The sequence below is a fragment of the Branchiostoma belcheri genome, unplaced genomic scaffold (genome assembly GCF_001625305.1).
Source record: "Branchiostoma belcheri isolate BF01 breed outbred unplaced genomic scaffold, Haploidv18h27 scaffold412, whole genome shotgun sequence".
Classification (NCBI taxonomy): domain Eukaryota; kingdom Metazoa; phylum Chordata; class Leptocardii; order Amphioxiformes; family Branchiostomatidae; genus Branchiostoma; species Branchiostoma belcheri.
Window position 1 is genome coordinate 42,924 of NW_017804035.1, and position 16,351 is coordinate 59,274.

The 16,351-nt window shown below is 41.4% G+C and overlaps 1 protein-coding gene across 1 annotated transcript in view; it reads left to right on the forward strand.

Moving 5' to 3' along the window:
* Positions 1-16,351, forward strand: part of LOC109477937 (CUB and sushi domain-containing protein 1-like) — a gene marked incomplete at its 3' end in the record, with an annotated part of 25,177 nt that overhangs the window by 1,701 nt on the left and 7,125 nt on the right. Inside the window, exons 2-5 of the mRNA XM_019779398.1 lie at positions 5,387-5,600; positions 6,563-6,678; positions 7,031-7,216; positions 15,357-15,570. Of these exons, the coding sequence (XP_019634957.1) occupies positions 5,387-5,600; positions 6,563-6,678; positions 7,031-7,216; positions 15,357-15,570 (730 nt within the window). The remainder of the gene's footprint in view (positions 1-5,386; positions 5,601-6,562; positions 6,679-7,030; positions 7,217-15,356; positions 15,571-16,351) is intronic.

The following is a 16,351-nucleotide window of genomic DNA, read 5'->3' on the forward strand; positions in this document are numbered from 1 at the left end:
GGGCAGAAATGGTATTCCATGGCCCCCCAGCCGCCCCCCTCCCAGCTATTCTTTTTCCCTGGCCCTCCTCCCGCTAAAAAAAAAAAAAACTTTCCTTGGCCCTCCCCCTTTCTGAAACATTTACAAATGCCCCCAAAACACTAGCAGGGAGCGGATCTTGGGGAGCGGACGAAAGCTAACTCGGGCTACCAAAAGTCAGAGGCGGCGGCAGGAAATCCTGACTTGGGGGGGGGGAGGCAGGGCAGATTTGTATGAAACAATTTTCCCCTGTCGAGCGCTGAAGGCGCGAGCCGCCGCTCGTCGAACCTAGTAGGGGGCATGGTCCCCCGAAAAACTTAGGAAAAAAACAATAGAGTTTGAAACGCGTTTTCCTGCATTTTCTGGGGAAGATTTTGCTGCTACACGAAGCTAAATTTTTGAGTACTTTGTAGCTAAGTTTCTTTCTCGCTATTCGAGTGCATGGCACCCACAAACTTCTTCCACGTGCTATTTTTACATTTGGGATTGTGCATGTGGGATCTATCCTTCTTTCTTTGTTTCTTTGGTAGTTTGGTAACACTGCAGGCCATGCAATACCTGTTTACTTCTTTCCGGTTTGTGGTGTATGCAATAGACTTGCTGCCATTTTAGTTAATAGCAATCCATGTTCTTTACAAAAAAAATTATGTAGTAACAGTCTCATCTAGTGACATACCATTGATCGAAGTATGGTTACATAAGTTTTTAGGCGCTAATTTGTTGATCGTACTACAAATCTAAAGATAATTGCATAAATTATGTTGATGACAAAAAATAGTGCTGAAAAAAAATCATGGAAAAAAAAGACTAATGTTAAGGACCTCGGAAGCGAGACTAAATCTGTACCGTATATGGTGGATTAATAGGTCGGCTTCCGGATTACACGGAGGGAACGATTACATTTTACCAGTCGCACCAAGGTCCTGTCCTCCGCGGTGAGACGACCAGACAACCGTATAACACCAACGGGAGAGGGCGTCAGGCCATTTGCCGGGTCATTCTATTCTATCCCTATTCATAATGGCCGGCAATTTGCAGATTAGTTTCTTCTATTTCTATAATAAATTGTATCTTATTTTTCTATATGTTACATAACCCCAGTTAGTGGTCAATACGTTTCATACTTACTCTTTTTTAAAGACGGGGCTTTCATGCTCCTTCGTTTGTCCTGCTCAAACCGCTATGTATACTTGCATAGGCAGTTCAAGAATTACGCAATCCGATAGCTCAATTGGCAGCGATGCTGAGTGGCAGTGGCGGCCGGGGTCTCCGCATAGCGGGTTCGATCCTCGGTGTGGAACTTTTTTAAATTTTCTTTTTAACAGTCGATGTTTTGCTTTTAACACTCAAAAACTAATTTACTTTTTAACATCAGCTGTTTTTCTTTTTAACATTAGTTTGTACCATATCAAAAAGCTTTGGTTGAACATAACAATTGTCAAAGGCAGCATTAAAGAAGAGATTATAATCCTCATTGACTAAATACACAACAGTACTCAAAATGAATGATAGCGTGGATGGAGAACATAAACCATGGTGAAGTATGAGCAAAAACACCAACAAAGAAACAACAAAACTAATGGTCATTCGTAGCAACTTTTAACCCAGGAAATAACGTGTTTACCACAGCAACAACTTTATTTACTTAACAGCCATAATGAAATCTATTCCTTCCTTCTTTCAACTAAGCTTAATTTGATGAAGCATTTGTTTTTTGTGCAGCATGTGCTATCATCAAAATCGTCACAGTGCTGCGGGTTTCAAAATCGCTTTTTTTCATCTACATGTATATATGAAGAGTTACATACATATATAGTGATCAGCTTTTTTTCAAAGCACTTGTTTAAAATATCTCAATACACAAGGGGGATCGGGGCATGCTCCCTCTGGAAACGCCATTTCCTGTATTTTGGGAACGCATTTTGCTGGTCCACAATCCTAAGTTTAATATCGCCAATCGACTACATCTATCTTCCTGGAACACACAGTCCTTGGTTTAATTAGAATTACCTTGTATGGTTTTATCTAATCGGCGCGGGAAAATTCAAGCGGCCCTCTGCGGGACCAGCGGGTCGGGAATATTATGCATACACGACTTTAGGCCACACCGTCTTTACGGATGACATCCTCTGGAGACCCTCAAACTAGTGCGCGCGGGCGAATAAAAAATTCCGGCCAAAAATAAAAATGCTACTAAACCAAAGTAACACAAACCTAACGTACAATGTAGCGACGTACACGACAAGCCGGCACATGCTGGCTTTTTGCGGAATTTATGAATCGGCACTGTACGTATGTACTGAGTTCTTGAGTCGTGGTGCGGCGGCCGCCTGGGTGCCATCCTCCAGAGTTACAACAAAAACGGAGGTATTGTTTTTGGCGTGTCTGTATGTGTGTGAGTCTGTCTGTCTGTGTGTGTGTGTGTTTCCGCAACTTTGTGGTCAGCATAACTCCATAACGCCTTAATGGATTGTGATGATATTTGGTATGCTTGTAAGTCTTAGGAAGATAAAGGTCAAGGTCAAATATGGGCCTCCTGGTGGATGATCTTGGTACTGCAGCAGAACTTCCGGTTTTTGTATCTTTTGTCCTGAACATGCTATGGTCTTGACTTTTTGGTGACAGATACCGTTTTCTGTCAGGAATAGGTGGTGTGAGTTTGGTCCTCCTGGCAGCTTGTTCTGGAACTGCAGGGGACTTCCAGACGAAATCTTTAAAAGCCAATAAGTCCAGATAGGAACAACGTATTTTCATCATTTTTGGTGTGTAGGTAGCTGAGAGAGAGAGAGTTGTGCATAATTGAATGCAAATTATGCAAACAAGGACTTAACTTAAGCTTGCATAATTAAGGAGGAAATTCTATAATTACTGTGTTTTATATCATAGTACTTTTATACATATAATCTATTTATTAATAATCTGTGTCAGGTGGAACATCGATACCAATTATGCAAATGACCTAATTTGCATAATTAATGTGAAAAATCTTTGACTCTTTATTGGTGAATGAAGTTACCGTTGAGAATACGATTGTCAACTTCGGAAATGGGCCTCGTGGGAGGTTCCCATGTCATTTAATTTGATCTTTTGTGTTGTTCGCTATCGTTGGTAGCAGGATAATTCGAGAATCTGCAAATGGATGTTCACGATCTTTTTGTGAGCAAGTTACCGTCGACGATAGCAAGATCAAGCTCGGAAATGGGCATCGTTTGAGGTCCGTAAGTCACTCTAGTGGCCCGTTAGTGATTGTTGTTTACTTTGTCAGTAGTTCAAGTTGTGAAAAAGCAATGTTCTTGTTGTTTTTTATTGTGATTAGGTTAAGGGGTTTAGATTGAGGGTTTCAAGTTTAGAGTCTCTTGTAGTTTGTGGCTTAGTGCAATGGGACATTTTGTGTGAACAGGCAAGCGAAGTTTAACCCTCAAACACCCGAACTTTTTTTGTAACGGTAATGACCGAACGGGGTCCAAATGGACCCCATTTTGTTTCTTTCAAATTTTATTATATTTCAGTCCATACCATGGTATGGATGAAATATATTGTGTTGTCTGATGTTTCTTCTCCTTCTTCTTCTCCTCCTCCTCCTCCTCCTGCCACACAGTCAGAGGGATTCAACTCCGCCATCATTCAGCCAAATGACTTGAAATTTGGCATGGAGGTAGAGTGGGCCAATACCCCCAGGCGTTTTTTTTTCATTTTTTTGATACATGCCTTTAAAAAATTTTTATGAAGGTTTTTTGGGGCATTTTTCGCCAAAAAATTGATTTTTGGATCCTGAGCCCTGGTGTTACAACCAAATGATCTGAAATTCGGTATAAGGGTACCTTGAACATGTGTCTACAGAACAACAGTCACATATTTGGCATACACCACTTCCAAATGACTCATTTGGGGGACTTTAATGGCTATTTTCAGCAAAAAAAGGGCCAAAAGTGCTATACCCGTTCCATGTTCTATCTAAAGAATGGCACGTTCTATCTGCCGTTGGCCATGGAACAGGTGTTCCATTGCGGGTTACCTGAGGTCACATTGCACGTAAGTCGTGCGTAATGACCCACACATTCAATTTTATGTGCCTAAGACCTTCAAAATGTATCAAATCTCATCATTGTTAGTATTTGCATACCTGTAAGAAGATTAGTAAAGCTTTCGAGATTCAATGTGCTTGTTGTTGCATCTTTGTTCTCAATTACATGGCTACTATATAATTCATTTATTTGAGAATCTTTGCCAGTTTTACACTGGGGTAAGTTTGGAATAGTCCACTTTTGCGTGGGAGGGAGATGGACTGAAATATGCTGTATTTGCTCCCAAGCAAATGTCGGCCTCTCTAGTTCCTTTTTGCATTCTTTCAGTGATCTTTGTACATATATTGCTTAATCATAGTAAGAGGTATATTTTGGCATGATTAAGTGTAAAATATTTCAGCTCATTATCATAACTCATGCAAAAATAGGATAAGGACTGCAGGCATGAACAGGTTGACCTTTGACCTCATGCGATTGTCAAATATCATAACCTCTGAAAACCTGATGAAATAACTCCTCTGAAAACCTAATGAAATAACTCCTGAGGTCGATGTTACTTGGCAAACTGCATAATATTAAAGCAATAATGCTTCCTTAAAAACATTTTGAGGACATATACAAACAATTTTGTGTGTAGGAAAGGGGAAATATGGCCGTTTGGACCCCAGACGGTCTTACATCAGACTTCCCGTTCTTATTTTAACAAATTTGTGCCGATTTCCAAGAAACATTTAGGAGAACTTGAAGAAGAGGTTTATTGACAAAGTAACGGGAGGAATTTTTTTTTTAATAAAAAATGTTCAAACAGCACATAAAAATATACGCCTGGGGTCCAAATGGACCCCATTCGGGTGTTTGAGGGTTAAAAGTTTGTTCTGGTTAATTACTGGTAACTTACAGCGAGGGAGCTGTCAACAGTGGCTAAATATAGTTGGAAAACTTCCCCCCCCCCCGATGGGTTGTTTGTACAGCGAGGGAGCTGTCAACTGTGGCTTTACATTAATTATGGTTAGAGCATGTAGTTTACTGAGTAACCATGTACACCTGAAGGCATTGGACGCTAGGATATTGGGATTTTCGTATACACAACCAGAGATTCGTCCTACCTCGCTTCCGTTGTCTATTATACATCTTCCTCAGAACTTCTGACTGCTTTTCAACGTTATATGTAGCCGATGTAGGTGGCGCTTTTGCGGCGAAAACACAAGCTCAAACGTGGTCCATACAGTGTATAAACTGATATGTATAGACCCGGTAACCCTGTATAAAACATAGCCTCCCTTCACACTTACATAGTGGTGTGACGTTACCTGCACCTGATGATGTTATTTCTTATTCCTCAGTATGTGGAGGTGACCTGACGGCTCCTTCTGGAGGCCCTGTGACGTCACCCAACTATCCCGGTAACTATGGCGACAATGAAAACTGCGAGTGGACGATCACTGTACCAGAGGGAAGCATCATTCGCCTCACGTTTGACAGCTTCAACACTGAGGACCGTTATGACAAACTCACCATCTACGATGGAGCCAGTGATAATGCTGCAGTGATAGAAAGGTAATCATTATTATTCATTAGTTTCAGACACCCACCCGCCATAATTAGACATGCACTAGAGGAAAACCTAAATACATACAAAACATACACATAAAAGTGAAATCTTATTTAAACAGACGCTGCGGAGGTTTGTGAAGTATAAGTTGCGATAGAAGGAAACCGACTTTTAAAACGTACAGACTGAACACTATTGTTAGAATGAATGAATGAACTTTATTGCTCGACAGTTGTACAATAGACTAATTGTATTGCTCACATTGTTATTGTTGCCACCATTGTACAGTGAGAAATACAATAAGTCTATTCTAAGAAACTACTACAGAAAAACATTTGAACTTAAAAGTCGCATTGACAAGATGTGCGTTACGGCGTTTTACAGTACTTTCTCTATTTTGCAAGGCACCATATATATATATGGGGTCGGGGGTATGACTTCAGTACATTAAAAATATCCGTGTTTGTCTTTGGGAAAGGTTTACTAGCTTTCCAGGCGTTTCGTTCTTTTTGGTTATCTGTAGTATAGGGAAACAAGTCATTAAAAAATATTCATCTTCAACAGTTTCTTGACATGAGGGACATTGTCTCCGGTAACTGGTATATCATTATAGCCACCGTTTTCTTTGTCCACCTTGTGCGAACTGATTCTTGATTTGGTAATGTTAACTATAAAGGCCTTGTGCCATCTGACAACAAAGGTATCAGTCAGGTTAAAAACAAACATCTCACTGGAACTACAACTTCTAAGCAGATCGGAAAAACATAAACGACCCGTGATAAGGACTTAAGTTACACATTTTATGTTCCTTGAATCAAATCTACACGAAAAAATAATGATGACCAATCAACACGGGATATTCAAGCCACTCTAAACGCTCTGTATAACAAACAACATCCCCAAAGCTTGGAATATTACAATAGTTTGTGCGTCAAATACTAATTGTCCTTATTTTTATAATGCCTAGGTTATCCGGTGAGCAATGGAACATTATGAATATCATCAGCTCATCTAACACGATGTTCCTGAGGTTTACATCTGATGGGAGTGACAGCTATCAGGGGTTCCAGTTCTCCTACACAAGTAAGATCTTTGGCTACACTTCTCAAATTAACAAGGCCAATGATATCATTTTGTATGCTGGTTAATATGAACTGTGTTTGTGGCAATTTTCGGTATATGATTAGTTTCTGGGGTCCAGAAGATGCAAAAAAATTGCAATTACTATTTTGTAAATGACGCTTAATTGGCATGGTTAATAAGGAAATTTGAAAATCACATTGGTATACACTATAGGACTTTTAGTCTGTAATATATGTAATGTATGGGAATTGGAACATAAATAGATAAAAATAATGAAAATGTACGCAAAATTGTAGATCTATAATAAATGACAAAGGAAGGAAATCCAAACCTTTGCATTGTTTTGTTCCAGGCAGAACTGCAGGTCAATGCTGGGATCCCGCTGTTCCGGCCAATGGGAACAGGGATAACAACAGTAACTTTACATCAGGACAGACAGTCAGGTACACCTGTATGGACGGGTATCAGCTGTGGGGGACTGCTAATATAACCTGCCAGCCGAACGGGACTTGGAGTGGTGCTACACCAACTTGTAGAGGTAATAAATAAAGAATAAAACTATTGACGTTAGGGTTAGAACTTCTGGTTTACGGTATACATATGGCATACACCGGTAACATTGATCATTATGTTCAAAGTGGCCTTTTTTATGACTTAACCCCTAGAAGTTTTAGTGGTACGGTATCCACAGGATGACCAAAATAGCCCGGTCTGAATAAAGTTAACCCAATTCAAATCGTTACGGGAAAGGTCACCCAATGATTAGAGGTGCTTTTAAGGCCGGCCCTCTTTAACTCCTAAACTACTTATAATCATCGCATCATCAATATTCAGATGATCGATATCGTCTAATAGTAAAAATACAGTCGTAACCGTCTTATGTAATTGTACAACGTACAATGGGACCGCATTTTAGATGCCATGTTAGGCCACACTTCCTTAATTCTATGGATGACATCCGCGCGCGCATTGATTTTCGCTTGTTCTCAGAAAAAAAGAGCACGTCCACCGAGGCTTTGGCCTGGCTCTAGGCCTGAGTAGTCCATAGTAGTTAGCGACAATACGGAGCCAGGCACCCAGGCTACCGGAGCTCCACGACTCAAGAACTCAGTATATACGTACAGTGCCGATTCATAAATTCCGCAAAAAGCCAGCATGTGCCGGCTTGTCGTATACGCTGCTATGTGCTGCCGCGAATTCACAATACCAGCCTGTATTCCCGTGGTTTAGTAGCATTTTTATTATTGACCGGAATTTTTATTTTATTTGCCCGCGCGCACTAGTTTGGGGGTCTTCATAGAATGTCATCCATAAAATTAAGTCGGTGTGACCTTACTGTGTAGACATAAGTAGAATACTTTGCGTTTCTATAAGCAATGGCACCTGTGTTATGCAGTGTGAACCAGTCAGAACATGGGCGATAGGCGACCAAGTGTCGTTGAAATCTCTGAACTTGGTCTAGGTAAGCACGCTGTTTTTGTTTGAAAGGAACCTAGTCCGCGCGGTACGCATCGTACTTTATTACTTCTGGTCATGGCAAGGCTAGATCGGGCAAAGGCCGCCGGAACAATCCATCGTTCTTCACAGTTAGTTCGATCGCATTCGCGGACCCGCTAATCGAATAAGTAGAACCGTCGCCAGAGAGCTAACTATGAACTTCCCCCTGAACTTCCGAAAACTTGTCTTCACTTAATAATTGCATATCAATCGTAGTTTGTGCTTATAAACCTGCATTTTTCCTTCTGTCTGTCAGTCACTGACGAAAGCTAGGGGATACTAGCTGAAATGTCTGACCGTTTCCAAAATCATATCAAGTTGCTTGAGTAACTTAATGAAGGCTAAATTTGCATGATTAAGTAGGAAATTCTGTAATTACTGTGTTTTACAGCATAATACTTTCGTATATGGGATGTATGTAATCTTTGGCAGGTGAAGCAGCAACAGATACCAATTATGCAAATATTGACCTAATTTGCATAATCAATGTGAAAAGTTTTTGCGATTTTTTAATGGTGAATGATGGGAATTTATACCTTTTGACATGTGCAAGTTACTTAAAGGTTAACATCACTATGAATGTATTGTGTTAATGTAGGGGTAATTTGCATAATTAATGAGGACATGTTGAAATAACATTCCTATTCCTGCCAAAGAACAGGAATTCCTCACGCCAAATATTGTAATTTGAGTTTAGAAAACCAAAGCTAAAACTGTTCATTACGACCTTACTTCCATATACAATGGGACAAATCCATCCAATAACAATTTTTCATAACTCTTCATATTTCATGGAGGTATGAGATCTCCAAATTCTTGTTTTTTTAGAACAGGCGAAAATACAATGCGCGCGTAGTTAATGTGCTATTCTTGTTCCTTGTCAACATGTGTGCCAACAGACCGTGTTTGTAGTAACCAATGATAGGCCCCCTGACATATCCGTCCAGCGTTTTTACCGTCCAGCCATGCATGGCGATGCAGTGTTTGCTTGTACCGACATTGGTGCAAACTTTGGTTTACGACACATGCTGGCATTTTGAGGAATTTATGAATCGGCACTGTACGTATGTACAGAGTTCTTGAGCCGTGGAACTTCGGTAGCCTGGGTGCCTGGCTCCGTATTGTCGCTAAGTACCATGGACTACTCAGGCCTAGAGCCAGGCCAGAGCCTCGGTGGACGTGATCTTTTTTTAGAACAGGCGAAAATCAATGCGCGCGCGGATGTCATCCATAACATGAAGTCAGTGTAGCCTTACACAAGAAAAAATACTGTTGTACTGTTTGTATCAGAAGAGCTGGATTTTTTACATTTCGACGCATGCGCGTTTGAGCGACGCAGGCCATGCTATACTGTGATTCACTTTATGTTCACGGTAGCAAAAGTTCACGGTCTGAGAAAAATTGACATGTTCACGGAACTATATATTCACGGTGGAGACAGGTACTGGAAAAAGAAAATCAAGGATTTTTTGTTAACTGTAATGATGTTTACATCTTTCTGGTTTGTGGTGTATGCAATAGACTTGCTGCCATTTTAATCCATGTTCTTTACAAAAAAAACTTAACGTAGTAACAGTCTCATCTAGTGACGTACCATTGATCGAAGTATGGTTACATAAGTTTTTAGGCGCTAATTTATTGATCGTACTACAAATCTAAAGATAATTGCATAAATTATGTTAATGACAACACTGCAGGCCATGCTATACCTGTTTACGTCTTTCTGGTTTGTGGTGTATGCAATAGACTTGCTGCCATTTTAATCCATGTTCTTTACAAAAAAAAACAAGAATTCCGAGATTTCATACCTCCATGAAATATGGGCTTGATATGTAAATGTAAATGTCCTCTTTAATTATGCAAATTACATCTGCATTAACATGATATATGCATCGTGATGTATGTGAACTTTTGATTAACTTACAGATGTCCCAAGTATGACATTCCCATCATTCACCATTAAGAAATCATAGAATTTTTGCATAAATTATGCAAATTAGGTCATCATTTGCATAATTAGTATCTGTTGATGTTCTGCCTGCCATAGGTTACATACATTACATGCATGAAAGTAGTATAATGTAAAACACTGTAATTATAGAATTTCCTCATTAATTATGCAAATAAAGTCCTCATTTGCATAATTTGCATTTAATCATGTACATCTCTCTCAGCTACCTACACACCAAAAATTATGAAAATTTGTTGTTCTTATCTTGACTTATTGGCTTTTAAACATTTCGCCAGAAAGTGCCCTGCAGTTCCAGAACAAGCTGATAGGGGGACCAAACCCACACCACTTATTCCTGACACGAAAAGTTATCTGTCACCCAAAAGTCAAGACCACAGCATGTTCGAGACAAAAGATACAAAAAACGGAAGTTCTGCTGCAGTACCAAGGTCATCCACCAGGAGGCCCATACTTGACCTTGACCTTTGTCTATTCAAGACTTACCAACATACCAAATATCATGGCAATCCATAAAGGCGTTCTGAAGTTATGCTGACCACAAAGTTGCGGAAACACAGACAGACAGACACACAGACACACACACATACATACATACATACATACAGACAGACACGCCAAAAACAATACCTCCATTTTTCATGGAGGTAACAAAACCACCAGGCCACGCTACATTGCGTGGGGAGACAGAATGAATACACGGGCAGCCTAGAATCATGTACATAACATAAACAGCCAAGGGGGCGAAAATTACGCCCTGAAAACCCTAAAACTCATCCACATAGAGACGTCTAATCACGTTTCAACTGTCTTAGGAGCGCCCCGCGAACTGACTTGTAGTATTGTAGGTTGCCAAAATCGGAGAGGTGCAGTCCGTCCGGGGCGAAATAATTTGGGTTCTTTCGCCAGAGGCGCTTGTGTCGCCACACGGAAACGGCCGGCAAATGTTCAACGGCAGACGAGAGATGCTTGCGGAAATCGGCCAAACGTTCTGGGAAGTTGGGCATGTTGGGCGGATCGGTGTAGCGCCAAATGGGTTCTGCTAGGATGATAGATTTTACAGCTGGGATGCATTGAATAGAGAATGCGAGGTCCGCCAGGTTTTGTGCAATTTGGTGGGGGGAGAGATCAGCATGACACAAGTCGTTGTGACCCAGTTCGATGTACACAATGTCAGAAGGGAAGTCTCTAATGTAGGGGAGTAGCCGAGATCTGTATCGCGGGATTGTGCAACCAGGGATACCGTGGAAGTCAACAGTTACTTCTGACAACCAGAAATCCGGGGCCACCGCTTAGCCTGGGTTCCAGACCCATAGCACACTGGACACAAAGTATCTCAGTGAGCAGGGGTCTGGCCGGGTCAGATAGACCTGTCATTCGAGCCATTCGAACGCTCAGTATTTGAGCGTAAGGCCCCATTGGTAGAACAGCAGGAAGCAATTTTACACCTTGGCTATGATTGGTTAAAACCACCCAGCTGTATCTTTGAATCTTCAACAGTGGCCACCAGCAGATGAGATGAAACTGTAGATTGTGTATTTTGTCCTGATGTGTTAGAGGACAGTGTTACCCCAACAAACAGGAAAGCCAGTTGTACACTACTTCTACTATTTAAAAGAGTTCTGCTGTTATTTTGGAAAATGAACACCAAATACATGTTAAAAATTGACAGGTTAATGATTAACTGTTGAGCTCAAGACTGTCTCCTGCTGACCAATGGTGGTACCATGTAACAGGCTACCTGGGGTGTGAGGGGCCATCAATCACAGCTTCTCCTCCCTGTGCTTGAGAGCTTTTCCTATATCGTCCGGCCAGACCCCTGCTCACTGAGATACTTTGTGTCCAGTGTGCTATGGGCCTGGAACCCAGGCTAGCCACCGCTCGGCCGGACTGTGTAGTAGTGCGGGACCGTATGAAGGATTCTAGTCGGCAAACGAAGGAGTGCCCTGTGATAAAGGCGCTGTCCATGCTGACAAATAAGTATGAGATGACAAACTCACCGCAAGCAAGTACGGAAAAGGGGGGCGAACTCCTGGCCGGAGGCTCTGCACGGCCGCCGCGTTCTGTCGGTACATATAGAATACAACACGGGGTATTCCGCAGGCCGGAGGGCGATCCGACTCGCGGTCGGGCCGGGACCGAGGGCGATGCGGAATACACCGTGTTGTATTTTATTTATATCATACCCACCCAAGAAAACGCGCCTTTCAATGCAAGATGAGCCAAAAGCTGGTGCCCCTAAGCCTTCAATTGCAACAACATCAGTTCCAACGTCCGGATTCTGTATTCGAATTTTCGAAAGGGGCACACGCGGTTAGGGAAAAACGTGTTCGACTCGTTTTATGGAAGCCATGGAAGCGTTCGATAACGGGTTCTGGACCGGGCCGTACCGTAACGTACGGCCCGGTCTGGAACCCGTTATCGAACGTTATCGCGGCCCGGGTATGATATAAGGTCCGGTACGATCCGTCGCAGCAGCACTGTCCGGTGCGATAAGCTCCTCTGAACGGGCCGCAGAAGTTCTCGGTAGTACCAAGGAGGTTCTTAACGGGAAGGGCAGCGACAGTCGGAGGCGTTCTCCAGGCCGTAGAATTTCGTGTAAGTCGGAGAGGGTTTAGTGGAGAGATTTGTAGGGAGGTCTGACGTACACGACCTGTCCGGGCCGCGTGTTAGCTCAGAGTGACACCACGCGGCACGGGAGTGACACCACGCGGTACGGTCTAATTAGAAACAGCCTCTTGTGAAGAGGATCTCAGACAGATCACTCTGTTGCCATGGCAACAGGCGAGACAGGCCACCCTAGTAGATTGGCTTCCTGCTTTCCCAGCAAAAACCTCCTTTTATACATGTAATCCATTCAATCTGTGGCAGGCGGAACATCGATACCAATTATGCAAATGATGACCTAATTTGCATAATTAATGTGAAAATTCTGTGACTCTTTATTGGTGAATGATGGGAGTTTTATACCTTGTGACATGTGTAAGTTACTTAAATGTTAGCACCACTATGCATATATTATGTAAATGTAGTCATTTGCATAATTAATGTGGACATGTTGAAATGAAGTATGACAAAGGAGAGGAATTTTACACGAAAACTAGAAAACGACATTTCCTTTGGGGCAAATACGGGGCACCTGTTTGGCACTCTGATTTATCTGCGAAACTCAGTAACAGAATCGAGAATGTCCAGCGCCGAGCGTTGCGAATCATCTTGAGTGAGGATTTCACCTCTTACCACAAGGCATGCGTACAGTTCAACCTACCAACACTCAAGTCACGCCGTGACAAACTGACAATGAACTTCGCTAGATCACTTGAACGATCTAAGCTGCACAGACACTTATTGCCACCTCCAAGAGTTGAAATCAGTGGTAGGACGACCCGCTCATCCCTTAAACTGGACACTGCCTTCTGTAGAACTAAAAGATACCGAACAAGTGCAATTCCTTACATGATACGGATGCTGAATTTGTAGCTGCTCTTTACTTCGTTGCCCTACTTATAACCTAATCCTGCCATCTATTTGTATGTACGTGTACTCAAATGTTTTAATATTCCCAGAAATTTTATTCAAATGTACATACTAGAATCTACTCGTTGCGCCACACTTAATCATTTTATCCCGATATGCTTTTAACTTTAATGTTCAATGTTTTAACCAACCACTTGTTATCAATTGTTTTTATTCAATGCGCTACCTACATACCTCGATCTTAAATATTATACGTTAGACTGTTTATTTGCGTAAATCTATTAATCAATTGTAAATGTATCACATAATTCAGCCATTGGCTGCGAGGTGTAACTTGAATTTGAAATAAACCATTATTAAAATACAGCGATGGCTTCACCACATTATACGACATGGCAGGGAAAGAATGAGAAACACAAGGGAAAACAATGCTCAGTTACGCTGATATAACTTTAGTATGAAGTAACATATAACTAAGACAACAACAGGTGGATAGCTATTCCCTACATTATTGGTTAGGATTTTTAATTGCCTTCGACAGAGAAGGCTATAAAATCGTTTTGGTACTGTTTGGCAGATTATGCAAGATAAATTTTGAAGGCATATCCTCCGAGGTTCACGATTTTTGGTAGACAGGTTGTCTTAGGGATGGGCATTGTCAAGGCCAAAAATGGGCTTCGTGGGATGTTTTTACGTGAACGGAGTTGACTTTAAGTGTTTGTGTTTTTCTAATTAACAAGATAACTCAAAGAATCCTTAAATGGTTGTTCATGATTTTTAGCTGGCAAGTTACCGTTGAGAATACGAAGGTCAAGTTCGGAAATGGGCCTCGTGGGAGGTTCCCATGTCATTTAATTTGACCTTTGTGTTGTTCGTTATTGTTGTTAGCAGGATAATTCGAGAATCTGCAAATGGATGTTCACGATTTTTTTGCGAGCAAGTTACCGTCGACGATAGCAAGATCAAGTTCGGAAATGGGCATCGTGGGAGGTCCGTACGTTACTGTAGTGGGCTTTTAGTGATTGTTGTTTAGTTTGTCAGTAGTTCAAGTTGTGAAAAAGCAATGTTTTGTGTGAACAGGCAAGCGAAGTTTAAAAGCTTGCTCTGGTTAATTACTGGTAACTTACAGCGAGGGAGCTGTCAACAGTTGCTTAAGCCGGAAAAATATTTCCCCCTGAAGGGTTGTTTGTACAGCGAGGGAGCTGTCAACAGTAGCTTTAGTTGGAAAACTTTCGCCCCCCCCCTGATGGGTTGTTTGTACAGCGAGGGAGCTGTCAACAGTGGCTTTACATTAATTATGGTTAGAGCATGTAGTTTACTGTGTAACCATATACACCTGAAGGCATTGGACGCTAGGATATTGGGATTTTCGTATACACAACCAGAGATTGTCCTACCTCACTACCTTACCTTGTCTATCATACATCTTCCTCAGAACTTCTGATTGCTTTTCGCCGTTATATGCAACCGATGTAGGTAGCTTAGTTTGTATCTCCCCTCGTCCCGGTTCACCTCAGTGCCAAGTGCGTCGGCTGAAAATAGCGAGAAGCATTACTCCAGGCAGAAACATAGGAATGAGAAGAAAGTGAATGAATAAAAGAAATATTTAAGTCCATACAGTGTATAAACTGATATGTATAGACCCGGTAACCCTGTATAAAACATAGCCTCCCTTCACACTTACATAGTGGTGTGACGTTACCTGCGCCTGATGATGTTATTTCTTATTCCTCAGTATGTGGAGGTGACCTGACGGCTCCTTCTGGAGGCCCTGTGACATCACCCAACTATCCCAGTAACTATGGCGACAATGAAAACTGCGAGTGGACGATCACTGTACCAGAAGGAAGCATCATTCGCCTCACGTTTGATAGTTTCCACACAGAGGACGATTATGACTTTCTCACCATCTACGATGGAGCCAGTGATAATGCTGCAGAGATAGAAAGGTAATCATTATTATTTATTTGTTTCAGACACCCACTGGCCCGCCATAATTAGACATGCACTAGAGGAAAACCTAAATACATACAAAACACACACATAAAAATGAAATCCTATATAAACAGACGTTGCGGAGGTTTGTGAAGTATACGTTGCGATAGAAGGAAACCGACTTTTAAAAAGTACAGACTGAGCACTATTGTTAGAATGAATGAATGAACTTTATTGCTCGACAGTTGTACAATAGACTTATTGTACATGTATTGCTCACATTGTTATTGTTGCCACCATTGTACAGTGAGAAATACAATAAGTCTATTCTAAGCAACTGCTACAGAAAAACATTTGAACTTAAACTTGGTATTGACAAGATATGCGTTACGCGTTTTACAGTACTTTCTCTATTTTGTACGGCACCACATATATGTATGGGGTCGGGGGTATGACTTCAGTACATTACAAATATCCGTGTTTGTCTTTGGGAAAAGTTTACTAGCTTTGCATGTATTCCGTTCATTTTGTTTATCTGTAGTATAGGCAAACAAGTCATTAGAAATAGTATTCATCTTCAACAGTTTCTTGACATGAGGGACATTGTCTCTGGTTACCTGGTATATTATTATAACCACCTTTTTTCCATTTCCAGCTTGTGCGAACTGATTCTTAATTTGGTAATGTTAACTATAAAGGCCTTGTGCCATCTGACAACAAAGGTATCAGTCAGGTTAAAAACAAACATCTCACTGGAACTACAACTTCTAAGCAGATCGGAAAAAACATAAACGA